The sequence below is a fragment of the Mirounga angustirostris genome, unplaced genomic scaffold, assembly GCF_029215605.1.
Source record: "Mirounga angustirostris isolate CCGP_5_RB_7025 unplaced genomic scaffold, mMirAng1.0.hap1 SCAF_17, whole genome shotgun sequence".
Lineage (NCBI taxonomy): Eukaryota > Metazoa > Chordata > Mammalia > Carnivora > Phocidae > Mirounga > Mirounga angustirostris.
The window spans coordinates 40,033,784-40,059,472 of NW_026991725.1; the positions used below are offsets into that span (position 1 = coordinate 40,033,784).

Consider the following 25,689-nt stretch of genomic DNA (forward strand, 5'->3'; position numbering starts at 1 on the left):
GAAATCACATCAAGTCAGACACGTCTGGGCCCTGTGCTCAGCGGGGAGTCTGCTTCCTCTCCCTAAGAGTGGGACACTTAACCGACTGAGCCACTGAGGTCCCCCGAGTTTCATAGGATGCAATCATGTTTTAGAAGTTCCCCACTAAATTGATTTTCTGCCCCTCTTAATGGGTTACCACCCACAAACATAACGTCAGCATTTCTCAAGTGTAACGGATTGACCTAGGTTCTGATAGCTACAGATGCGACGGGAATAAGGACAAGTGTCCTGGATACAAGGAGGCCAGGCGTCCTGACTTAGGCTATGCTAGCTTACCAGGGCAGTTGGATTTCTTTACTAGTAAAGGTCACTGTCAGGTGGCAGAAGGGACTGATTACTTGGTACCAGGTTTCCCACATTTGATGGTGTTCTTCCCAGGCCAATAATTCTTTCCAGAGAAATATACTTGGGACACTGCTGTCTTTGAGATCAAGGGACAGTTCGATGTTGCCAAGCTAAAGGGAGAGGCCTTGGCCTCCTGCTTGCTACTCCCCTCCAGCCTACGCTGCTCGCCAGCTGCAGGAAGTGGTGGGTTCAAGCAGCTGCCTCTGACATGAATGCCCAGGTCTTTGATCACATACCTGAATTTCTAAAGTAGTTTGATTCCAGTGACAGTTCATCCCTCTAAAACATGCTCATAGGATCTGCCTTCCAAAACCATGGAGCCGGAGGCCAGGTCCTGGGCCTTGGTGAATTAGCCAGTGGTGATCCGTACCCCCTCAGGCAGGCTTTGGACAGTGGAGCAGATCAGACTCGAGCTACTAGTCCTTAGGCCAGTAAATCCCAGGGCTTAAGGCCTATATATGGTGATATCTTGGTTAGTTGAGACTTACCCTTCCAACAGAGGCCCATGTGCTCTGTCTAAAAGGAAACTGCCTATCATCTAAGCCCAGATTTACTGAAGCCATGATGTGAAGCTGAGGGTTCATTACCTGATCGTGTCGTCTTTCCGGTGGCCAGGTGGTAATCCATCCGTTACGACTTAGGCCGGCAGCCCTCTGTGCAGTTGACCCCTGTCAAATTACCAGGGCTGGCCCATCGTTCTTGAATTTTCTGAGTGATCTGCATGCTAAACACTGTGGTGTACCACCCCCAGCCCCCTCCCCAACACACAGAAAAGACACAAGGGTCATCCTGTCATTTATTCAAGTACCTAGTTCAAATTACATTCTGCCGTTTGTGCTCCCGCTTTATCATGGGGCAGGAGGAGGCAAGTGGTCATGTTCTCAGGTGGTTTAGGCGTGTCTTAAGAGCCCGTCGTCGTGGAGGTGCTGGGAGCTGGACGTGCTCGTGGGAGGGTCTGGCTGTGGAGTGTGAGCCTCCTGCTGCTTGACCCTGGTCCATGGACATGTCTGCAGTCGCACCGACATCCTCAGGTTCTGTACCAGCTGCTGGCTTTGAGATCCTCTGCTCCGAAGCAGGTTTGCCCTTCGCTGGTGAGGGTCACAATCTCATCTTGTGTTACCTTCAGTTTTAAAACATCCAGCAGAGCAGTCTTTTCCCTTCACCCAAGGTCGGGATGTCTGTCTCCAACCCAGAGGGGAGTTTTCTTGGAGAAACCCAAGAACAAAATGGGGTGTCCCACAATGAACAAGCTTCAGTGAGTCACAAATCCACCTCTTAATGTTCTCTAGAGAAGAAGGGGTGGGTGGAGGGGAGCTGGAGCCCTTCTCAGAGGCTGAAAAGACCCGAGGCCGCTTAGGCCACGTGAGGGGCCGGGGCCACGGGTCCACGGCTCTGCGAGAACAAAGGGCTTGGTTACCTCCGGGTCAGCGCTGGTACAATTGAAGGATGCCGGCCTTGTGCAGGTTCTTCCACAGGGTGGCTTCCAGGGAGAGGTCGTGGTTGACATAGAATATCAGTGGTTTCTTTATTCGCTCGAAATAGTGGTCAGAGAATTTCCAGTAGTTGCTTGTGATAAATCCATAGGCACTAACCTGGACAAGGATAGTCATTGAATTAGCATTTACTGAGCTCTGTGCAGACAGAATTGTGAAGTGACATGAATTGGGAAAGGCACGGTCCCCCCCCGCCCCCGCCTTGTCCAAGACACACATAAACAATAGTTGGAGCTCGAGCTAACAGCGGGCCCTGGCTCTTGTACACGTTCTCTCAGCCTCAGGATAATCTCAGGTATTATCCCCATTTTACAAGTGGGGAAGCGCTCGGAGAGATAACCGGACATGTCCTCAGTCACGAGCTAGCTAGTGGCCAGGCTGGGATTCAGAGTCGGGTCTGTGATTCGTGATCTCCTTCGTTAAGCTCGAGGTGGAGACAAACGCCCATTACTACTTGCTCGTTCTGATGGGAGCACAGTCAAGAGACTGCTGCTTTGAACAAATTGGGAAAAGGAATAGGACAGCGTCGTGGAGCGGCCCTTGATCTCCAGCTCTTGTCCTGGCTTTAGTGTGGCTCACTGCCCTTCTCTGAAAAGTGCTTCTCAACCTCTGCTGGACTCATGTGGGCGGCACTGGGGACGTCTCAGGCAGTGATTTCAACGGTTGTGGAAGGCTAAACCTGCTGCCCAGCCCAGTTCTAGAAGGATGTCCTTATCCACTCCTTTTGCGATTTTGCTTTCACAAGAACAATTTGATAACATGCGCCTTAAATACCACAGGGGTGAAGGACAGAGGTGCGTGGGCAGGTGGCTCCTGGAGGAGGGCAAGGCTGGCCCAGCACCTGCCCTGGAAAGGCCCCTGCGTAGCCCACGTGGAGGTAGCTCAGGAGTGGCACTCCCTCCTGCCCCTTCCAGAGACCAGCTTTTGCTCCTGCAGCTGGAGAATCCCTTCCCCAGAGGGCAGAGGCCGAGTCCCAGGCCTGGGGGTGACAGGCCTCCTGTAGGGGTTATCATGGATCAGATTAGGTTCCACCCACACCTGTCCTCTGCTGCTGTGGGCTCCCGAAAGGGAAGGCCTCTTACCTGGTCACAGGTGTGCAAAGCCGTCAGCAGCATGAGGGCCCCAGTACTAGGCATATATAGGTTTCCAAAATTTGTGTTAATCAACTTTGATTTCAAAAACCTGGAGACGAAAAGCGGCATCAAAACTCAAGAAAGAGGTGTAGGTCTCACTCGATGGTTGTGCCCTTCGGCTTTCCAGCCACCAGTTCAGATGGCCTGGAAAACCGTTCAGAACTTCCTGGCTCTTCTAGTGCAGTCCATTCCCCATTTATAGGAAAAAACCCAAATGAAGCAAACGCCCAAGTGTGGGTAACAGAGTGGGGTGAGAAAGAGGAGCAGGCCTGTGCAGAAGAACCCCAGGGATCCTCTCCCACTCTAGAAGCGTGAACCCAGCCTGAGTCCCCTTTCCTCTCTGCAACACCCTGCCTTCACCCCTGGGCTAAGTAACCACAGTGGGTAGGGGACAGGTGGCCTATTTAGCCCGAGACCTAGGTTTCTTTCTTTCCACAGACTTCGGCCCAGCAAGAATCCCTTATGAGGGACATGAGGGGCAGGGCACCCAGGTCCTGGGCCTGGAGTCACTGGTGAGAGAAGCGTGCACACACACTCTCAGAATGCAAAAGTGAGGCCCAGTGCGGTGGCCACAGGCCTGACCTCAGCCCGGATTCACATCTACGCCTTGCCAGCCAAACCGCCTAGCCTCTCCGAGCCTGTTTCTTCCTCTGCTGAGTGGGGCTGTGAGTGCCGGCTCCAGTCGGTCTCCCCAGATCCACTCGCCATTCGCCACCTGCTCTCTGGGGATGCCAGCCAGGGGGTGACAGCAGGGCTTCTCAGCCATGGCACTACTGACGTTTTGGGCCAAATAATTCTTTGTTGCAGGGGCATTCTGTGTATTGTATGATGCTCAACAGCATCCCTGTGTCTGCCTGGTAGTGCTGCTTACCTAATGACAACCAGAATGTCTCCACAGAGGGGCACGTGACCCCCCCCCCCACACACACACATATTGGAACCACTGGTAGGGGGAGAGGGACTGAGGGAGGGAAGGAGGGGTGAGATCAGGCGGGTATTTCCAGGTTCCTCCCTGTGGTCGCCTTGGACTGCCTGTGTTTGGGCCCAATACAGGTTAGCTCTCGCTGTGGGTTACAGTGTCTGGGCCATAAAGGACCTGCAGTGATGGGCTGGTGTGCAGGGGGGATGGAGGGAGGAGCTGTTCTTTGTGCACCGCCCCCCCCCACACACACACCTACCTCTCCCTCAGGTAGCTGATGAAGTCTGGATGTAGTAGCTTGAATTTCCTGGCAGAGGCTTCTGGTCCGAAATAGGTCTGAGGCCTAGGACCCATGGAAGAAGTGGACAGAGCGGCCCGGGCCGTCGTAGGGCAAGTTGGAGAGTGAGGTGAGGGGAAAGGCACTGGGCCTGCGGCGGTGCGCGCGGTGCGGGCGGGGCTGGGGGTAGTAACGGGAGAAGGGCGTGTAGAAGGTGGCCGGCAACACCGTGGGCACCACGTGTGGCTTTCCGCTCACCAGGACCTCAGTGGGCAGGGTGTAGGTGAGAGAGGAGGGGGGCGTGAACAGGGCGGGAGGGGTCCGGAAGGAGCAGTTGACCCGGGGGTGGTGGGGAGGAGGTGGGAGCAGGGGGAAGTAGAGAGAGTCCGGGATAGGAGGGGGCTCCCGGGCCGGGCAGGGGAAGGAGCAGGGGAAGCACTGGTTCTGGGGCAGGGGTATGGTGGGCGGCTGGAAGAAGGGGGGTTCCTTCAGGAAGCGGGGCACGTAGGGGGCGATGTGGGAGGGGATGCCCCGAATGGGTCCGATGTAGGAGGCTGAGGTGGCGGGGCTGTGGGAAGGGGACCGGGGGATAGGCACGGGAGGCGTTTGGGAAGAGTTTCGAGAGAGGGATTTCAAGCCAGATTGGGAAGGAGATTTGGAGGTGGGTGGAGTGGGGTTTTGGGAAGACCCTCGGGGCACATGTTGGATATGAGGGCTGGGGGTCAGGGACGAAGCCCGGGAAGAGGGCTGTGAGGCAGATGGGGTGGCAGGGTGAGAGGGGGGCCGGGAGGAAGACCCCCGGGTGGGGGATGGAGAAGGGGCTGAGCCACCAGAGCTGGAATAGGCCTGCTGGTTGGAAGAGGCGATATGGTTGGACCGGGACTGGGAGGGGGACTGGGTAGGGGATGGATTGGGGGTATGGGAGGGGGAGCTCATTGGTGTTGGGGAGGCTTACGACCACCCGATCGATGTCTCTGAGCCAGCCCCCCCAAGAGCCCAGTCCCCCCCGTGTCACAAAGCCCCCCCCCTCATGACCAGCTGCGGTGTCACAAGTGATTGTTGGATTGTCACAAGGGGGGGCGGGGTGCAGGTGGGCCAGAGTAAGCAGGCCTGGCCTTTGAGGGCTTAACCCCTAAGGACCTCAGAATCTGCTCTTTCGGGGGTGGGCGGCATGGTCCAGAAGCACTGAGATAGGAAGGCTGGTCTTCGTGGCTGCAGAGGTGGCATGGATTTCTAAGGACTTGACTTTGGGACAAGAAATGGTCTCAGCACCACAGGGAGAAGGTTCGGCTGAGGCCAGGACATGGTTCAAAAGAGCTGGACACGGGCCTACTGCCCGGGAAGGTGGGGGAGAAAAGACAGAGTGCCCTTTGTTCTCTCTTTGCAGGACACTGGGCCCACATCACCTGCTCTCCGTTTCACAGGCACAGTCCTGGGAGGGTGCCCACTGGGATGAGGGCCATGGATACCGGCCCCCCGACTCTGCTTCCAGACACAGTGTGCTCAGCAAGCCAGCAGAGTCTGGAGTGGACGAGCGGGGCCTGTGCTGCCGGCTGGGGGGCTGTGTGGGGTAGGGGCCAGCAGCCCGAAGCTGGGGAGCCGGGCCTACCTGCTCCACTCAGAAAAGCGGCCCTTCAGGGCTACAGCCCACCTCATCAGGCGGGCTCCTGGGGACCAGGAGGGTTACCTGGGCTGCTCTGGGGGTAGGAAAAAAGAGCGTAATTCCCCAACAGTCGACTGAATTCTTGGGGATTTTCTTGCTGTCCTCACCCACTTTCCCAGCCTGACAGTGGTCCCAGCACTACCACACCCCACAGCCGCTTTGCTGCTCACCTGTCCCCTTTATCAGGGCCCTCGGGGACAGGCACACCCAGAATGGCCGATCTCAGCATCACGTAGTCCCGGATGTCAGAGGGGATGAAGATATAGCGCAGTTCCTGTCAGGGCAACAGAGACCCTGAGCCAGTCCCCCCTGGCCCCCCCGAACAAGACTGTGTCCAGTGCCTGCTCAGCCCTCCACCCGGTCCTGCCACCTGTCCTGATGGGGGAATTTCTGCTCTCTGCCTGTCACCCCCACCCCTGGGTACCATGGTGGTTTCAGTGCGTGGTCACAAATCTGGTAGGTGAGGCTTACCTGCCATCCCCTTGAGTGACTAATGAATAGGAAGAAGAGGAAGGGATGGTGTGTGACCTTGGAGACGAGGCTATAAAGCTCCCTGGGACCCCTCGCACTGGGTGAAGTGAGCCACCATGACCTGGGGACACTCTATAGCCTAGAGAGGCGCCATCTTGACTCTGGCCTCCTTCAAGCCTTCAAGTGCCCATAGCCCCTGCTGATCCTGAGCCAAGACCATTGTGCTAAGCTGTTCCCGAATTCCTGACCCCCTGAAACTGTAAGATAATAAATGTTTGTCGTTTACCAAGTCTGGGGTAATTTATTAACGCAGTGGTAACTCATACAGGTAGTGTGGCCAGAAATAAAAGCTGCTCTCTTTTGTTCTGTCACGAGCTAAGAGAGGTCCTGCTGTGTCTACGACACTCCTGGATTTCCTGCTCAGAGGAGGAAGCTTCCAGAAACTCGGCCCGGTCTTATCGAGCACCACAGAGCCCTTATCCTGGGATCTCCCCTCTTTATGTGGCACGCAGACGGCTCTTGAAGGGAGGAGCAGTGTTCCCACAACTGGGTGAGACTGCACAAGCCGCAGGCAGTGGGTGGCCTCGAATTCTGGCTCCCCTGCTCCCTGGCTGGGCACGCGGTTCCATGCCTTTGAACCTCAGCCTCCCTTCTAGGCTGCTGTGGGATCAGGAGCGCAGCTCAGGGAAATGGGAGACAGCCCTAGTGCTAGTGTGGTCAGAGGGGCCTGGAGTTGCTGATTTTAGCTGCGTGGTGGCCTTGGATGGATGTGCTGCCATCAGGAAACAGGCAGCTGACCATGTTTAGTGCCGGGAACAGAAGAGGCGCTAAGTACCCTTCCCCTGTGTGTAGCGTGAGCTCTGGGTCGGGGGGAGGGGGGAGACCTTGCTGAAGGAAGGGCACCCAGCCTTAGTCTCCTCAGCAGTAAAATGGGGCTGACATGGCATCCCATAAAGAGCCTGGCACCCCATAAGCTTCCAGTGAATATTAGGCTTTCATGCTCTACTCCAGAGCAGTTCTGTGCTGCCAGAAACCACGGGGTGTCCCTGCCCAGATCCCCCTCCTCAGTGGCCCCATCACATGCACCCAGGATCCTGGCACAAGCTCTCCATCTACTGGACTGGGGCCGCTGTGGTTCGCCTCACAGAGGGGACTCCGGGAACAGTGCCACCGACCGTCAGTGACAGTGGCAGGCCCCTCAGAAGCCTCACCTGGCCTTGTGGCACGGAGGTGAAGCCCAAGTTCCAGTAGGAGATGAGGGAGTTCTTCATTGTGTTCACAGTGAAGCCGTAGAAGGAGGTCTTGGTGCCCACATCCTTCTCGAAGCCTTTGATCACAGCACCGTTGAGTCTGGTCCAAACAGAGGTCCGTCAGCCTCCCGATGGTCACACATGCTGTGTGTGTACTTCCTTCCCCGGGGTTCTGCCGCGCCTGCCCCCAGGCCTCTGTGCAGACCGTGCCCCTTGCCCAAGGCAGCACCAGTGCCCCATCCAGCCCGTCCCTGCTCCACCAGACCTCAAGGGATGGCCTGTGAAATGGGCACATCTGGCCCCGGCGGCTCCCTCCCTGCTGGCACTCCCATCTTCGGGGTCTGTCTGCACGTAGGCCTTCGTCCAGGCCCGCCTGCCCGTCCCGACGGCCATGGCCCTCCCAGAGGCTGCTCCCCCAGGGGCTGGCTGGGGACTAGCTCCATTCCCAGCTCCTCTCCCACCTCCTCCCTGGCTCCTGCGCCGCATACCTGAACACGTAGTCATGGGCATCGATGTTCAGCCCCTGGCGGGAGCCATTCAGGATGCCTCCGTTCCCCACCACCGCACACCGGATGCACGTGGAGAGCGGCTTCCCGGAGGCGGCGAACAGCTTGGAGCTCTCTGAGCCATTCAGGAGGCTCAGGGTGGAGTTGATGGCTGTGGGTGCCAGACCAGGCAGGGCGTCATGAGCGGGGGCTGTCCTGAGACTGTTTCTGGCACGCCCCCTGCCAGAGGCCTGACACCAGCCCCATCCAAGGCACAGAGGGCGGGGGGAGAGCAAAATGTCAGTGGGGCCATGCAGGCTGAACTGGGGGGGGGAGGATTTGGCTGTACCCTCAGTCACCTCAAGAACTCGAATAACTAGTCCTCTCAAGACCGTATGCTCCACGATAAAATGTGAGGCCGATTGAAGGGCAGGGGGTGCTCTGGGCGGTTTCCCACAGCGGGAACCATGGGCAGGCTGGCTGAGGACCCCCAGCCCGTTCTCAGCCGCCTTGGGACGCTGGCCCCAGGAGGTGAGCGCTGGTCAGCAGGCACATCAAGCCCCCTCCCTGACCCCCTCGTGCTTGTAGGGGCTGGTAGGTATGGCAGGAGTCACACAGCAGTCGGGGGGGGGTTGAGCCCTGAGACCTTCCTGGAAAGAAAGGGGCGGGGGGGTGGGGGGGAGCAGGGAGGTGGGGGGTCCTGTGACGGCAGGGCTGGCACCTGGGCCAAAAGCAGGAGGAAGGGATTCTCTGGGGCCAGAGGGCTCGGCAAGCAGCAGCCACTTCCAATTACCTTGGCGGGAGAGCCCCTGCCAGCCATAGGGGGCTTTGTGCTGGCTCAGTCTGTCCCAGAGCTCCTGAGTCAAGAGGCCCCCCGAGAGCAGCACTGGAGTGGAGAGCTCGAACAGGGCACGGAAGTGGGGGTGCTTCTGGATGGCCAGATAAAGTGAGTGTCGGCAGTGCGGGCTCTGTGGGGCAGGAGACAGAGAGTGCCGAGCTCCCTTAGCTGGGGGCTGTGGCTGGTGGCAACCTTCCTAGGAGCGTGCAGGCCCTGCAGGCTGGTTGGAGGAGCTTCGCCCCCAGACTTGGTCCACCCCCAGACCTGCCGGCTGAGCTGGCTTGTGGCACAGCGGCGTGGTGGGGGTCAGAGAGCTTTCTGGATTTACCCTGCCCAGTCCTCTCTCTCCTGGATGCCACCTATCCAGGGCCTGGTGGCTCTGGCCTCTTACTCCTTCACTTCACACTTAGAGCAACCCTGGGGCGTTTTCCCACCAAATGGGTAAGACCCGCCTGCCCTTTGGTGGAGGAATTGCAGCCTGGGCTTTGGAATCCGTCAGCTTGGATCCAAATCCTAGCTCTGGCTGTTCTCACTGTAAGATTTGTATGGGACGGGCTGCTGGAAAGATTATGATCATTTTCATACAGGTGGTACCTGGACTGGGTTGACTAGTGTCCCCCCGCCCCCGTGTGTCTGCCCAGAACCTCAGAATGTGACCTTATTTGGGAATATGGTCTTTGCAGATGTAATTAATTAGGATGACGTCATACTAGTTTAGGGTGGGCCCTCATCCAATGACTGGCGTCCTTATAAAGCCCGTGAAGACACACGGAGACTGGAGTGGCCTGGCCATAAGCCACAGAACCTCTGGCGCCACCAGAAACTAGAAGAGGCAAGGAAGGATTCTTCCCTGGAACTTTCAGGAAGGTGGCCCTGCTGACCCTTTGATTTTGGATTCTGGAGTCTGGAACTGTGAAAAAATCAATTTCTCTTATTTTCAACACCCCAGTTTGTGCTAATTCCTTTCAGAAGCTCTAGGAAAATATACAGTGCCTCTGCGCGCAGGGACCTTGAGGGAGGGTACTGAAGAGGGTCCCACCCCATTTGCCTGCAACCCCCAATGTCTGAATCCTGCACTGCCTCGCCCTGGATGGGGCTACCCTTCCCACTGAAGGGGGCTCTTTGTTAAGACTGCTGGTTTGAGGGCGCCTGGGTGGCTCAGTTGGTTAAGCGACTGCCTTCGGCTCAGGTCATGGTCCTGGAGTCCCTGGATCGAGTCCCGCATCGGGCTCCCTGCTCGGCGGGGGGGGTCTGCTTCCCCCTCTGCCCTCTGCCCTCTGGTGCTCTCTGTCTCTCATTCTCTCTCTCTCTCAAATAAATAAATAAAATCTTTAAAAAAAAAAAAAAGACTGCTGGTTTGACCAATGCAGGAAGGAACTATGCAATAATTTCTGCTATAACATTACCTATGGATGCCTAAAAACCACCACACTATGCAAAATGGGTGCAGTCAAAACCACAGGGCTTTTGGGGAAATGGGATGAGTGGCACAACACTCAAAAGCTTTGTCAGTGATGGATGACAGGACAAACGAGGGGCCTAACAAAGATGGAGGCACAGCCTCACACGTCCTGTGGTTAAGATCTACCATGTTCCACTAAACATATGGCCCTTGACCTTGGAGAAGACTTGCCGTTTGCCTGTGTGAGTGAGCTTCAGGAGGCTGGCAGCTGGTGAGTTACTGTGAAGTAGTGCAAAGAGGGTTAGAGAACAATGAAGTGCATATCTGAAGGGCGCATGTGTGTACATTTTGTGAATTCCTTCGAGGCTCCCTTCGGTTGGGTGCAGTTCTCTGCATTTAACCTTAGTGTTCTCAATGACAGAGTCACTCAGAAGCAAACAAAAGTTTGTGTTATGCTCAAATTGTTTCCTAAGATACCCATCTTATTGGAACAAATTCACATTTTCAAAGCAAGCATTGTAGCAGAACCAACTACTAATTTCACTACCTTTCAGTTCATCTTTGGGATGTTTTCCAGGGCCTTCTTTAAGAGATGCCAGGAGAACACTCTTCAGTCTTTGTATTAGGAAAGGCTGTACTTCACTTGGGCAGCTGGCTTGCTATTACCTCATGGACACAATGGCAAATTTCCCTCTTCACTGTGGCCACCAGGAAGCTCAGAGCCAGATCTATGGCCTATTCCTTATTTATGGGATAGGGAATACGGAACGATGTGGCCCATCGTTCATGCACTTCTCTACATGACACTGTCTTATTCTCCTACCTTTATTTTTCCTTTGGCCATTTCTTCATTTTATTCTATTTTATATTTTTGCCTTGGTGTGTGTATCCAAAAGCCACCTCGAGTCCTTTTTTTAAAACCCAGTGGGGAGGGCGCCTGGGTGGCTCAGTCATTAAGCGTCTGCCTTCGGCTCAGGTCATGATCCCAGGGTCCTGGAATCGAGTCCCACATCGGGCTCCCTGCTCGGCAGGAGGCCTGCTTCTCCCTCTCCCACTCCCCCTGCTTGTGTTCCTGCTCTCGCTATCTCTCTCTGTCAAATAAATAAAAATCTTAAAAACAAAAAACAAAAAACCCAGTGGGGATATGTCCGTTCGCATCAAGCAGCTCAAGGTGCTCAGGGCTTTAGGAAACTTAAAAGATGTCCCATAAGATGCCTGAGGCTTCTTTTTAGCCTTGCAGGCCAAGTATCCACCCCACCTCTGTTCTCAAGACAGGGACCCCTCACCGGCCCAGGGCTACTTGCTCTGTCTCTAAAACAGCTTAGCTGTCACTACGTTCTACATGAAGTGGAATCTTTTTCCCCCGCAGGCCTCAGCTAACAAGTCCCAGGTTGGTCTCTTGGGCATGAACACAACTCTTAAACCCAGGACCTGATCTCTCTGTGCCTCGCTGTGTCCATCTGTAAAAGCTACAGGACAGGGTTGCCATGCGGCTTTTGTGAGAGAACATGGGTAAAGTGCTCGAGGCAGCACAATTTGTGATGGAGCAGGGCCTAGAAGGTTCTCAACCCCCTGTGCAAGCATGGAGCATCTTTCCAAGGTCGGCTTGTTTACTCCATGGAGAGCAGGTTAAAAATGTGTGAATTTTATAGTAAGAAGGCACCTGGCCAGCTCAGTCTGTACGGCATGTGACTCTTGATCCCGGGGTCGTTGAGTTCAAGCCCCACGGTGAGTGTAGATTACTTACAAATAAAATCTTAAAAAAAAAAAAAAGGTACTTTGAGTAGATTGTCAAATTCACATGCCTTTTTTTTTTTTTAAGATTTTATTTATTTATTTGACAGAGAGAGACACAGTGAGAGAGGAGCACAGGCAGGGGTAGTGGAGGCGGGAGAGGCAGGCCTCCCGCCAAGCAGGGAGCCCGATGCGGGGCTCGATCCCAGGACCCTGGGACCATGACCTGAGCCGAAGGCAGACGCTTAACGACTGAGCCACCCAGGCGCTCCTCACATGCCTTTTAAAGATAAGACTTCTGGGCTCCTGGGTGGCTCATTTGTTAAGCGTCTGCCTTTGGCTCGGGTCATGATCCCGGGGTCCTGGGATCGAGTCCTGCATCGGGCTCCCTGTTTGGCAGGAAGCCTGCTTCTCCCTCTCCCACTCCCCCTGCTTGTGTTCCTGCTCTTGCTATCTCTGTCAAATAAATAAAATCTTAAAAAAAAAAAAGTTAAGACTTCCTAAGAACTCTTCTCCTGGCTACACCCCTTCTCTGCTCCTGGGGTGCAGGGAACCCTGGTGGCCAGGACTGGCTGGCTGCTCAGCTTGACGTGTCATGTTTAGAGGGTCCAGAGAGCTCCTGCCCAACAGTCTCACGAGAATGTTCTCGTTTGCTCTTCTTTGTCCCCTCCTCCCCGTTAACTTGAAGATGCTAGACTGCCAGAAGAGTCGACCATTGTACCTTTCTTGTTCCAGCATTTGATGCCTTGCGTCCAAAGAATGCTCGAGACGATGTGGCGTTCCTGGGGGAGAAGCAGAAGTAAAGCAGGGGTCGGACCTGTCCCTCGGAACCTTCTGTCTGACTCTTAGCTCCAGGGGCTGACAAAGCCTGTCAAAGTCAAAGATGGCATTCCTTTGATCTTGCCAGGCTCTGATTTTTGCCCATGTCTCCCTCTTTAGGAACAAAAATATTGTCACATTAGTATGTTTTGCTCAGCCTTCTAAACCCAGAAATCCAAGAAATCCCATGGCAAGCAGCAGAAATGTGGAGTTTACAGAACAGTGAGATCTGGTTCAAGGATGAAAACATACACTAGGCAAGCTTGCCAGCCCCCTGCCGCCCTCTGAGGGAGCTCCCTGCCAAGGCCCCAGAGGGGTTGGTCCCAGATGACTGACGTGGTCCCCCTTCCTCTTGGGGTCAGTCGTCCTGCCGTTGTTCCTGGCTCCTGCCCTGTGGCTCCTTGTGGAGGCCAGGGGTCTGAAGCCTCACTCCCTAGGTTTGTATCCCGTGATCTAGGGAAGTTACTTCTCAGAGCCTCAGTGTCTGCATCTGGACCGCAGATATAATCAAGTGATTAATTATCATTATTAATCATATCACATCTCCAGTTGTTAGAAGGGTTCACATAGAGACTCAAGATTATCTCATACAAAAAGCATCCTCTAAATGGTAGCTATTGTTACCTAAAGGAAGAAGGGAAAGGACCTTGTACTGTCCCTTCGGGAGGGAGGGAAGGGGCTGATGTTACTCTCCACCCCCACTCCCACCTGCCAGGCGGCCCCTGCATCAGAGGAGAGAGCAAACAGAACAGAAGGACTAGGGGCCTTTGCCTATTCAAAAGGGTGTCAGGCTTCCCATGGAAGCCTGAGGCTTCTTTTTAGCCTTGCAGGCCAAGTATCCACCCCACCTCTGTTCTCAAGACAGGGACCCCTCACCGGCCCAGTCACAAGAAAGCAGGTGGGGAAGATTTTGGATCAGGAGGCAGTTTGCAAGGAAATAAAGGTCTCTTGTTACTTGCTTTTTTTTTTTTTTTTTTTTTTTGCTTCTGACAGTGCTGAGCCCATTGGGCTGCAAGGGAGCGTGCGACCTGCCTCACTTCAGGTTTCCAGAGGACCCTGGAGGGGCAGCCGGGGAAGAGCAGGGATGATTCCTTCCCGCATCCCTCTCTTTCCCCCTCGGATGGCCACCTGCCCCACCCCCCATCCTGTAGTTCTTCTCCTCAGCATAACAGGACCCCCTTTGAAGAGGAACTGGGACCCCAGTCAGGGCCGGTGAGAATCCCCAGGGAGCTTCTGAAAAACACCTTGAGCCCAGGGCCTCACCCCTGTAGTTCTGATCTGACCGGTCTAGGCCTCCTCCCCAGGTGATTCTAGCGTGAGCCAGGTTTGAGAACCAGATGAGGGAGCTGCTGGCCAGGGCAGCTTGGGGACGGGCTGGAGAGCCCCCCACCCCAGTTCTGTTTTGCTGTCCTGAACACCCCAGCCTCAGGGAGGCCTGCTCATCTCCAGAGCACCCCTCCGTGCTCAGTGACTTCTCCCAGACCTCCTTAGGAATCCCAGGGCTTCTAGACACACCTGCGTGGAGAGCCTGGAAGGGGTGGGCAAGGGAGCCAGTCCACCTATGCCCCTCCCAGAAGTGTCACCGGCCTGAGGAGAAATAAGGACCTTGTACAGTAGACCTCCCCTCCGCTTGGGTAAGCTCCAAGACCCACAGTGGATGAAACTGTGGATAGTACCGAACCCTGTACAAGCTATGTTTTTTCCTCTACATACATACGAATGATAAAGTTTAATTTATAAATGAGGCACAGTAAGAGATTAACAACCATAACTGATAATAAAATAGGACGATCGTAACAGTATAACGTGAGTGTGGTCTCTGTAAATATCTTACTCGGTAAATATCACCCTTCTTGTGACAGTGGGAGATGACAAAATAGGCCAGGTGAAGAGACGGAGGGGAGCGGTGGCCACATTGTTGACTACCATTAGGCTCCTACCGACCTCTGTCTCTATGTCAGGAGGAGGCTGATCTGCTCCCAGACCTGGTGTGCCTGGGGGTGACTGAAACCGGGGAAAGCCAAACTGCCATTTCTCATGAAAAGAAATCTACTCAATTTCGATCACATGCTTAGGAACTCTGGGCCCTTGGATGTCCTTTCTTTTACAAAATAATGTTGACAACAGATACTGGCAGCTAACTGGTGGCCTATATCTCTATCCTCACCACTGCCCCCTCCCCCACCAATGAAAAAGATTTATTTATTTATTTTTACAAGTCTAGCTATCCCAATGCCTGGAAACTCCTGACCCAGATTCTTCTGCCATGGTTAAATTCCTGGGCTGGGTTCCACTCTCTAGCCTTCAATGAGAGCTGTCAGGTGTGGTTAAGACCGGGTCCCAACACCACCCCTCATCCCTCCCGGGGCTCTCCAGCTAGCCAGGCCATCTGCTTTCCCACCCCAGGTGGGGGGTGGTGGGGGGCGGTCACACAGCCTGCTCCCAGTTGCTCCAGACGGTCCAGTTTCCCACCTCTCCCGGCACTAAATACCCTCCTCCTACAGTGAGGCCCTCCCAGCCAACCCCCGGGGTTCAGCTACATCGCCAACATTAGGGGAACAGCAAGAAAGCGGACAAGTTCTTGGCTTGTACTAGCTTTTTAAAAGATGAAAGACCTTTAGGGCACCTGGGTGGCTCAGTTGGTTAAGCGACTGCCTTCGGCTCAGGTCATGATCCTGGAGTCCCGGGATCGAGTCCCACATCGGGCTCCCTGCTCAGTGGAGAGTCTGCTTCTCCCTCTGACCCTCCTCCCTCTCATGCTCTCTGTCTCTCATTCTCTCTCTCTCAAATAAATAAATAAAATCTCTTAAAAAATAAAAAATAAATAAAAGATGAAAGACCTGTAAAAACTTTGTTGAGGCATAATGGATGTTCAACAACCTCACATTTAAAGTTTATTAGATACTTTCAAAGGATGCTGAAATATGTTTCAAAACATCTTTACGTAAAATTCACAAAGGATTCTCTTAACACCCTCAAATTTTCAGTCGCTCACCTTACGCAATTTCTGACTACAAGGGGATGAAGTAATTCCAGGTACCAGCGGCTAGAACACCCTTTGTTCTAGAGGGACTGGGCTCATAATGAGTTGCAGGTGTTTCGTGTTGTTTTGCAACTTTAGATGCCTTTTGACCACGTTTCCTGAGAACAGATAACTTTCCTTTCATCCCGTTATGCCTGGAGCAAGGTTTGGTGAGGGGCGCGCAGGTGGGAAAGTGCTCTGAGGGGAGAGCCCGGCCCCGAGGCCGGTGGGCGAGCCTGTGGGGGCCCTCGCGGCCTCCCAAATCCAGACTCCCGCACAGCTCGATCCGCCTCCCAGACGCAAAACCAAATTCTCTGGAGGCTTCCTCAGTAACTGGCACCATCACCTACCAGACACAGGCTCGTAGGTTTATCCTCGCGGAGCACAAATGCAAGGAAGGTGCGCTGGGCGAGCGGGAGGGAGGGGAGCCCGGAGGAGGCTCGAGAAGGGGAACTTGGATGGAGCCCAGGATCTGCCCCTGTTCCCGGGGGGGGGGGGGTCCGCCGCTTCGCCGGATCGCGCCCAGACGGCGCGTTATCCAAAATGAACAGAGCAAACAGCGGGTGGGCAAGAGCGGGGCGCCGGGCGCGGGGAGGGCGCAGGCCGAGCGAGCGGGAAAGGCGAGCCGCCGCAGGCGAGCCGAGGATCCCGGCAAAGTTGGAACCGGGAGTCTCGGGTCCCTCCCCCAAAAGTAGAGTCAGAGAAATGTGACGTTAGGGAGGGAGCCTTCCTGACAAAAACGGGGCTGTTTTTTATCGGACTCAGACGACCCAGCCAAATCTGGACAATAGAAAAAGTGTTTCGAATCACGGCCGGAGGGAACGAACCCACAAGGCTTTGGGGAGCGAGTGGCCGGTGCGCAAGGCGCGAGGTCCCTCTCGCACCCCGGCAGAGGCTGTGGCCCGGGCAGCGCAGGTTGGTCGCCCGGGTGGAGGCTCCGGGGACAAAAGGCCGCGGCCCGAGTCCCCGCTGCGAGCCACCCCAGCGAGGCCAACGCGGCGGGCGGACGGAGGGCCCGGGCTGGGCGCCCCGCGCGTCCCCCGCGCGTCCCCTGAGCCACCCCCGTCGGACCGCGCCGCAGCCCCTACCTGGCTCCGGACCGGGGCCCCGGGTACGGCCCCACTGCCGAGGAGTACAGAGTGAAGAGGACCCCCGAGCAGGCAGCCGCGAGCAGGAGCAGAAGCCAGAAGAGGGGGCCGCGCGGGAGCCCCATGCAGCCCCGGCCCGCGGGCGCCCGGTCCGCCGCCGTCCCGGGCGGAGGGCAGAGGCCCGGTGAGCCGGGCCGGCCTCCCCGAGGCTGCCGCCCTGCCCTCCTCCAGCCCCCGCGGCGCCTCCCCGCCCTGCCGCTCCGCGCCTGCCCGGGCTCGCAGCACCCTCGCGGGCCGCGTCGGCGGGCCCCGGGAGCGAGCGTGTCGCCCCCCGGCTCGCGGAGCTGCCCGCGCCCCTCCGGCGCTGCTCTCCGCCCCGGGCGCTGGGGCGAGCGGGGGTTTGGGCCGGCCGCCGTCCCGCTGCGGTCAAGGGCAGGCGCGCGCGGGCCGGGGGCCGGCGAGGGGGGCGGGGCGCCGGGAGACGCCGCCACCTGCCGGGTGGGCCGCGCCCTGCGGGCTCCCGGCCCGCACCCGCCGCTTCCGCGCGCCTGGCGCCGGGAAAGCCGCGGCAGGGGGGCTCCCCTCGGAAGGACCCTCAGGACCTGTCGGCCTGGCCCCGGCACCTCGGCTCCTTCCAGAAGGGCGGGAGAAATGAGGGGCCGGTTCTCGAGGACGGCTGAGGCGGGGCGGGGAGGATGGAGGAGCCCACCCTGGGTTGGAGGTGGAAGGGGCGGGGTAGGTAGGACTCCCGCCGGGGTGGAATGGATGGGGGGAGCTGGGACCATTCCTCCCCTCGTTTGGTGACTGTCCTGGGCCGCCGGGGTCTCTGGTGTCACCAGGTAGGGCGTCACCTAGAAGGGCAGGGCAGCTTTGCACCGCCCCCCCCCCCCCGCCCCGAAACAGAGCCCTCCGCAGGAGTGAGCAGTAGGTGGGACGGTATATTCTCCAGCAGGCAGTCCAGGGTCTTAGACCTCCAAAGCTTGTGAAATACCGCAGCCCCCAGCTGTCAGGAACTTCAAGGATGAAAGGGACCCCATCCCTTCCAGGAATGTTCTGCCCTCGCCTGTCCTTCACGTGTGCGAGAAGTCTGGGTGCAGCAACAGGTATCTGTCCCACTGCAAGTCTTCCCGAGAAGCTGGGGCCTGCGCCTCTGGGCAGGAATGGGTCATTCAGGCTCACCTCCTCCTATGTGGGCCAAATCAGGGGGGTCACAGGAGGGCACTCACAATGGGATGGCTCTTCCCTTCACTCCAAGACTGCCCTCCGGGTGAGCTGCTCCTTGCTACCCTCTTGGCAGGCACTACTCAGAATCAATGGCTTCAACTCTTTCATTTCCACCTTTGTGGGTTTTAGTCCTCAAAATCCCTGTGGATGTCACTTATCCCTTGATCAGCACCTTATCCCCTTTCTTCAGTGGTTAATAAAACGTCAGACCCTCTCTCTGAGCCTGTGAATCCCTCGCCCACCCTTGCTCTCACCAAATGTCTCTTCTACTTCATAGAGAAAAAGGGAATCCCTATTAATTTCTCCTCCTCCTCCTCTTCCTCCTCCTCCTCCTCCTCTTCCTCCTCCTCCTCCTCCTCCTTCTTTCAGTCTTTTCAAATTTACTGAGACTTGTTTTGTGGCCTAATGTGTGATCTATCCTGGAGAATGTTCCATGTGCACTTGAAAAGAATGTGTATTCCACTGTTTCTGGATGGAATATTCTGTATATATCTGTTAGGTCTGTCTGGTCTAAAGTGTCATTCAATGCCAACTATTCATTTCTTCAACTTTCCATCCTTAAAACTATAAACTTGACTCCCACCACAGCCCAGCCTCCACCTGTCTGGACTCCAGCCTTAAGGTGTGTGTGTGGGGGGGGGGGGGAGTTCTCTTCCTGTGTGGGAGTTGGCCCCCCACCTCCTGTGTTAATGACTCCAGTCTACCTCCTATGCCTTTAATACCTCAGACCAAGGCCTCCCATCTGTCCATCTAGTGTTCTTTTTTTTTTTTTTTTAAGATTTTATTTATTTATTTGACAGAGAGATAGAAGAGCACAAGCAGAGGGAATGGCAGAGGCAGAGGGAGAAGCAGGCTCTGCACTGAGCAGGGAACCCGATGCGGGGCTCGATCCCAGGACCCTGAGATCATGACCTGAGCCGAAGGCAGACGCTTAACCATCTGAGCCACCCAGGCGCCCTGTCCACCCAGTGTTCTTATTCCTCACCTACAACCTCACCCAGCTTCCATCTCTCTGCCCCTGTGTGCCTCCCAGCACATCAGCCCTGAAGCTTTCTTTCCTGTCCAGGCAGGAAAGATTATGACCCCTGGGGGTCATCATCTGAGCTACTCTCTCATCATAACCCCGATTCCCCTGTGTTCCTGGCTTTCTGCCCAGCAAAACCCTCACCTGGATTCATGCTCTGAGATCTGCCTGTGCAGCGTGCCCTCCACCCTGCTGCCTGCACCCTGGCCTGGCTGACAGGGCCTGGGAGTACCTCCTTCCAGAGTAGAATGGTGCCACGACGCGTTCAGCTTCAGCCGAGCTCTCTACACCTGCCATTTCCCGGTCCTTGGTCAGCTCCAGCCACCCTCCTGCTCCACTCTGGCTGGGGCAAGTCCATGCTGTCTCTATGGCTACCTACCGCACCCCTGAAACTGTCACCCCCCACCCCGTTGATGCCACCAGGGGCCTTCGTCATTCCTGAGAGAGCAGACGTTTTCCATTCTAATGCTGCTACTTCTGCCTCTGAATCTGAATTTGACAGTGTCCTCATGGCTACTTCAGGTCTTTGTCTGTTAAATCCAACATCTGGCCACAGTCACAGGCAGTTCCTGTGGCCGCCTTTTTCCAGTGTGAGAGCAGAGTCCTGCTTTCCTGCTTCTTTGCTTGTCTCATATGTTTTTGTTGGAAACTGAACACTTTAGATAATATATTGTAGCAACTCTGGATACTGGACCCCCACTCCCCATCTCAGGCATGTTATTTGCTTGTTTAATGACTGGCTGGCTTATTTTAGTGAAGCCTCCCACCCCCGACTCCCATGAAGTGTTAAACCTTTGATGTTGCCCCGCAGGGAAGTGTGGTTTGGGTTGTATGTCACCCTAGGTTGGCAGCGACTTGGGCTGGGCTCACTGCACTTCTTTCCCTGACCATATCCAGCTGTTCGGTTCCATTAATTGCTCTCTGATTGCTCTATGGTTTATAATAATGCCCTGGGGCAGAAATTGTTCGATAGACTCCCTCTCCTCTGAAGGAGTAGCACCTGAAGTTAGTGTTCCTACTCAGGAGGGTTCCTACTAGCTGTCACTTTCCCTGGTTCTCTCCTGCAAACCCGCTGGCTTACACTTGATCTTCATCAAATCTACCAATCTGCTCTCAGTTCCCTTCACCACAACCTCCACTGTTTCTGAGAGCACCCTTAGGCTTGAACTTCTCCACCCTCTTTGCAAATAAAGTCAATTCCTTTGGGAAGTGATTAGGACCTATGTATGTTATAGCCTGCTTCTGTTCCCCGCCCCCCACACACACCAAATCTCTGAGCCAGGGCTCTGGAGCTGGGGTGGGGACAACGGTGTGCTTCTCTCTGAGTGATACATTTAGGGGTTGAGCACGTGAAGGATGGGAGGCAGCTTGCCTCTCTTGGCGTGAAACCACCACCTTAACGAGTCAGGGCAGGGACGACAACGCTCAACGTGACACCACTCTCAACGCAGCCTCCATTCCATGAGTGGGGGCCTAACAGAAGAAGGGAGTCCCCACCTCTTGGCCACACTTACCCAGAACTTAGTCTCAACAACAGGGAGCTGGTGGAGGATGACAGATGCTGATGTCCTTCCTGTTCCTCCCTGGAAGAAACCCTCTGACAGGGAGCTGAGAGGGGAGAGGGGCCCTGGGTTCTCGGCTGCACCAATCTGGAGCAGGGGTAAGGAGAGAGAGAACAGTTTGGGCTCAAATACCACACACTCTTTTAAAATCCTAGTGGATTTTCTTGAATAGAGGTTTCTTCATTTGTGTATGCCTTTAGGATCACTTCTACATACTGTAAATGGTTGCCCTTTTATACTTTTTACCTGTCTCTCTGGACACTGGGTCTGTGGGGTCCCTCATATTGCCATGCTGAAGTCCATCTTTTTTTTTTTTTGAAGTGAGCTCTAGGCCAAACGTGGGGTTTGAACTCATGACCCCAAGATCAAGAGTTGCATGTTCTATGGACTTAGCCAGCCAGGCACCCCTGAAGTCAGGCTCTTATAATGGTTTTTGCAATTGTTACATCCTCTTGTTGGGTTGATCCTTTTTTGTTATATAAGGTCCTTCTTTGTCTCTTGTTATAGTCTTCATTATACTTATTTTCATTTTTTTAAAAGACTTATTTATCCATTTTAGAGAGAGAGAGAGCGTGTGGGCAGGGGGAGAGCAGAAGGAGAGGGAGAGAGAGAATCTCTAGAAGAGTCCCTGCTGACTGCAGAGCTGGACATGGGGCTCAATCCCAGGACCCTGAGATCATTACTTGAGCCAAAACCAAAAGTCAGATCCTCAACTGACAGAACCACCCAGGTGCCCCAACACAGTCTGTTTAAAGTCTATTTTGTCTGAGGGGCACCTGAGTGGCTCAGTGGGTAAAGCGTCTGCCTTCAGCTCAGGTCATGATCCCAGGGTCCTGGGATTGAACCCCGCATCGGGCTCCCTGCTCAGTGGGGAGCCTGCTTCTCCCTCTCCCTCTGCCTGCCGCTCCCCCTGCTTGTGCTTTCTCTCTCTCTATCAAATAAATAAATAAAACTTAAAAAAAAAAAAAGTCTATTTTGTCCGGTGTAAGAATTGCTAGCTTGACTTATTTTTCTCGTTTCCATTTACATGGCAAATGTTTTTCCATCCCTCACTTTCAGTCTGTATGTGTCTCTAATCTTGCAGTGATTTTTAAAAATATTTTATTTCTTTCTTTGAGAGAGAGAGAAAGAGCACAAGCAGGGGGAGGGACAGAGGGAGAGGGAGAAGCATGCTCCCTGCTCAGCAGGGAGCCCAATGTTGGGCTGGATCCCAGGACGGTCCTGGGATCATGACCTGAGCCGAAGGCAGACACTTAATGACTGAGCCACCCAGGCACCCCTTGTTTTTAAAAAAGATTTTATTTATTTATTTGACAGAGAAAGACACAGCAAGAGAGGGAGCACAAGCAGGGGGAGTGGGAGAAGAAGGCTCTTCCCTGAGCGGGGAGCCCGATGCGGGGCTCGATCCCAGGATCCTGGGATCATGACCTGAGCCGAAGGCAGACGCTTAACGACTGAGCCACCCAGGTGCCCCGATTTTTTTTTTTTAAGATTTATTTATTTGAGAGAGAGAGAGAGAGCATGAGTGGGAGGGGCAAAGGGAGAGGGAGAGACTCTCAAGCAGACTCCACGCTGAGCATGGAGCTGGACATGGGGCTCCATCTCACCACCCCGAGATCACAACCTGAGCCAGATGCTTCACTGACCGCGCCACCCAGGCGCCCCTCTGGCAGTGTTTTAATGTTGGCTTCATTGTTGATTTGTTATCTTAAAATTCTATTGTTGAATCAAGGAAATTTGAAATACAGACTGATTATTTGATGAATCTAAGGAATTGTTCACTTTTTTAGATGTGATAATAGTATTGCGGTGATTTTAAAGAGTTCTTGTGTGTTAGTAAAACATACTGAAGTATTTACAGATGAACAATATGATGCATGGGATTTGCTTAAAATAATCCAATCTGGGGGTGCCTGGGTGACTCAGTTGTTAAGCGTCTGCCTTTGGCTCAGGTCCTGATCCCAGGGTCCTGGGATCGAGTCCCACATCGGGCTCCCTGCCCCGCGGGAAGCCTGCTTCTCCCTCTCCCACTCCCCCTGCTTGTGTTCCCTCTCTCACTTGTCTCTCTCTGTCAAATAAATAAATAAAATCTAAAAAAAAAAAAAAATCCAATCTGAGCTGTAAGTGAGGAAGGCATGGGAGCTTCAGATGGAAGAAGATTGGCTCTGAGTTAATAATTATATTAATAATTACATTAATGTTTATTCATATAAGCTGTGCAGTGGGAGTTCATTATACTCTTCTACTTTTGTATATGTTTGAAATTTTCTAAAATAAGAAGTTATTTTTTCTTTTGTCTACATGTGAAATAGCCTTAGTTTTTTTGAGAAACATAAGGTCATCATTAAGTTGAATTAAAGTCTTGAAAAATATATATACATACTTTTCACTTAAGATGTGGATGGATTACGGCTTTATAAAACCAGAAACACTTCAAAACATGAAGTACTCTGTGTTCTGAAACAATCTTGTGTAAGCATCTTTGTAAAAATACATTTTTACTAAAATCAATTTTTATTTTTCAGTCTCTGAAGTGGCATGAATTTCAAGCAAGTTTCTAATCAAAATTTATTAGATATTCTAATTATGTATCAGAGGCTGGTTTTGTCATTTCAATCAAAACCTCTTTTAGATGATTAACTGTTTTATGAAAAAAAAAAGCCATGATGAAAATTGTCCCAGTTGTATTTCAAGTATTTATAAAAAGACAAATTGATGCACTGAATTGAAGCTGAGTAGAAATGAGCTTGCAAAAAGAAAACACATTTGATGACCAAATTTTGAATATCAGCTGGGATGTTCTGGATCAGTCAGAATATGGATTAGCATTTGTGACTCAAACAATTAGAACCTAATGCCTTTCAAGAGTTAAAAGATTTCTTTTTTTATATTTTTCTATAGGCCTATTAATGGGAAGGTTTTTTTTTCAACCTCTTGAAAATGTCAATTTCTTGAAAAACATAAATGTTATTTTATATGAAATGAGAAACTAGGTTTGACAATAGCTAATTTGCCCACTTTTATCACACAGCGCAACTGATAAAATTTTGTGCAATTATAATTGGTCTTGGTAACAATAGGAAACAAAAATGTTAAAATTACAGAACTTAAAATGATTTTATCGTTAATCTTTTTTTTTTCTTTTTTTTTTAAAGTAGGCTCCATGTCCAATGTGGAGCTTGAACTCATGACCTTGGGATCAAGAGTCGGATGCTGTACCGACTGAGCCAGCCAGGTGCCTCCACAGTGACTATTTTTTTTTTTTTTTTTGTTATTAGTTTGGAATCCAAATCTAACCCATTTGCCATCTTGATGCTAAATATTTTGCAAATCTGCTCATTTCTCCACCTCTACTATAAGTGGCCAATAGCCATAGGGATTATAACTGTCTTCTAATTCACTTCCCTGACTCCCAGTTTGTCCTCCCAAATTCACCTTGCACTCAGCTAGCTGCTGATGTGATTTATATAAAAGTCCACTGGACTGTTGGCAAATACCTGGTAGCCTAGACACAGTTGTCCCTAAAGGACAGTTCCAGTGGCAAGATTTGGCTACTGTCTCAGCTGCCTAGCAACATGACCACCTATCTGGACTTTTGCTGTATTTGCGGTGAGGGTGCCCTCTGATAGCTGGGCTCAAAACATGAGAGTACACTGAAATTTTGTCTGTGTGTATATACATAGGTGTGTGTGAGGGAAATGTGAACCAATGGCCTTCAGTCAGTACCTCGAAACTGCACGTGCCTGCCCTGTCTCCTCTGGCTGAGTCCCCGTGACAGTCCGCACCTCAGCCCTGAAACCAACCCAATGCTTAGCTGCTTCCTTCCCCAGCGAACCCTGGGGTTCAGATGTCCTTGCCAAGCCCCACCTGCTGGCCTCCCTGGCTGCTCTGTGACTTCAGAGTGGTAGCTGGGGAGAGAGAGAGGCAGGGATGTATATGCTCCAGCCACTATGCCCCTGAATTCCTGGGATTAGACAAGGAGGGCGGGAGGAGTGCCAAGGAGGAAGATACCTCCAGGTGCCTTGGAGGCGGACCTTCAGAAGGTGATGGAGTAGAATGCTCCACAGGGTGGTTTGCAAAGCCACGATCTCAGTGCCGCTGTGTGGGCTGGGACAAGTCCTCTAAACTCTTCCCTTATGCCTCATTGTCCTCATTTGTAATGTGGGAATGACAATAGTCCCAATAGAGATTGCTATCTCACTAAATGTGCAGTTCGAGAAACGGAGGAAGCACCATACAAAGGTGGGCTGTTACGGCCCTGTGCAGACTGTTGGGGACCGACACCAGACCGTGAGAAAGACTGGGCCCTTCTTGGTGAAGCTCTGTGTCTGCCCATCCCACCAGGCCCCAGACAGTGAGAGCAGTGTTAAGTGTGCGAACCCTGCGTCACCAGGCGCCGCAGGTCCTGCCATCCGAGAATGCACACACCCCTCCCAATAAGAGGCCAAGTCCATTTCTCCACACCTTGACTCTGGACTGGCCTTGTGACTTTCTTCGACTACCTGAACGTGGCCCAAATGACGTTGTGTGCCTTCTGACAATCGGCCTCCAGTGACCTTGCGGGTTCTGTTCATGGGCTCTTGGGTCCTCGTCCGGGAGCTTGCTGTAGCCTCCTCGAGGATGAGAGGCTGCATGGAAGGGGATGGAGACACCTGGCCAGGAGCCAGGGCCGACATGACCTCCTGGACCGGAGGGAGGCCATCATGGACCACAACCCCAGTCCAGCCCCTGGATGTCTGCACCTGCAGGGTGCACCCCGGGCCAGAGCAGAGGGAAGCTGACTCCAGCCCCAACTACTGGTCCATAAAATTATGATTTTATCATAATATCCTTCAGATTTTGGAAGGCCTGGAGGGCAGCCTCCCAGGCAGCCGGGTTGTGCTTAGGGCTCTGCCGTT

At 53.6% G+C, this 25,689-nt stretch overlaps 2 protein-coding genes across 2 annotated transcripts; both read right to left on the reverse strand.

Annotated features, from left to right (window-relative positions):
• Nucleotides 1–1,811: 1,811 nt before the first annotated feature.
• On the reverse strand, nt 1,812–17,208 carry ST6GALNAC2 (ST6 N-acetylgalactosaminide alpha-2,6-sialyltransferase 2). Its single transcript, XM_045888391.3, has 9 exons — nt 16,982–17,208; nt 12,774–12,834; nt 8,872–9,046; nt 8,082–8,250; nt 7,555–7,693; nt 6,043–6,146; nt 4,192–4,275; nt 2,963–3,062; nt 1,812–1,979 (listed from the first exon to the last, which is right to left on the reverse strand). The coding sequence occupies exons 1-9, from the start codon at nt 17,104–17,106 to the stop codon at nt 1,812–1,814; spliced, it is 1,125 nt and encodes a 374-aa protein (XP_045744347.1). The 5' UTR covers nt 17,107–17,208.
• On the reverse strand, nt 4,276–5,145 carry LOC123853731 (uncharacterized). The gene has a single exon (XM_045888390.2). It carries the CDS (start codon nt 5,143–5,145, stop codon nt 4,276–4,278), a length of 870 nt encoding a protein of 289 aa, XP_045744346.1.
• Nucleotides 17,209–25,689: the final 8,481 nt, after the last annotated feature.

Excerpts from the sequence above, each read along its gene's own strand:
- LOC123853731 (XM_045888390.2), bottom strand. The coding sequence starts at position 5,145 with ATGAGCTCCCCCTCCCATACCCCCAATCCATCCCCTACCCAGTCCCCC.
- ST6GALNAC2 (XM_045888391.3), bottom strand. The coding sequence starts at position 17,106 with ATGGGGCTCCCGCGCGGCCCCCTCTTCTGGCTTCTGCTCCTGCTCGCG. Across the intron at positions 9,047-12,773 it reads CAAATGCTGGAACAAGAAAG|AGCCCGCACTGCCGACACTC; the intron begins GTACAATGGTCG and ends CCTGCCCCACAG. Across the intron at positions 3,063-4,191 it reads ATCAGCTACCTGAGGGAGAG|GTTTTTGAAATCAAAGTTGA; the intron begins GTAGGTGTGTGT and ends TTTCGTCTCCAG.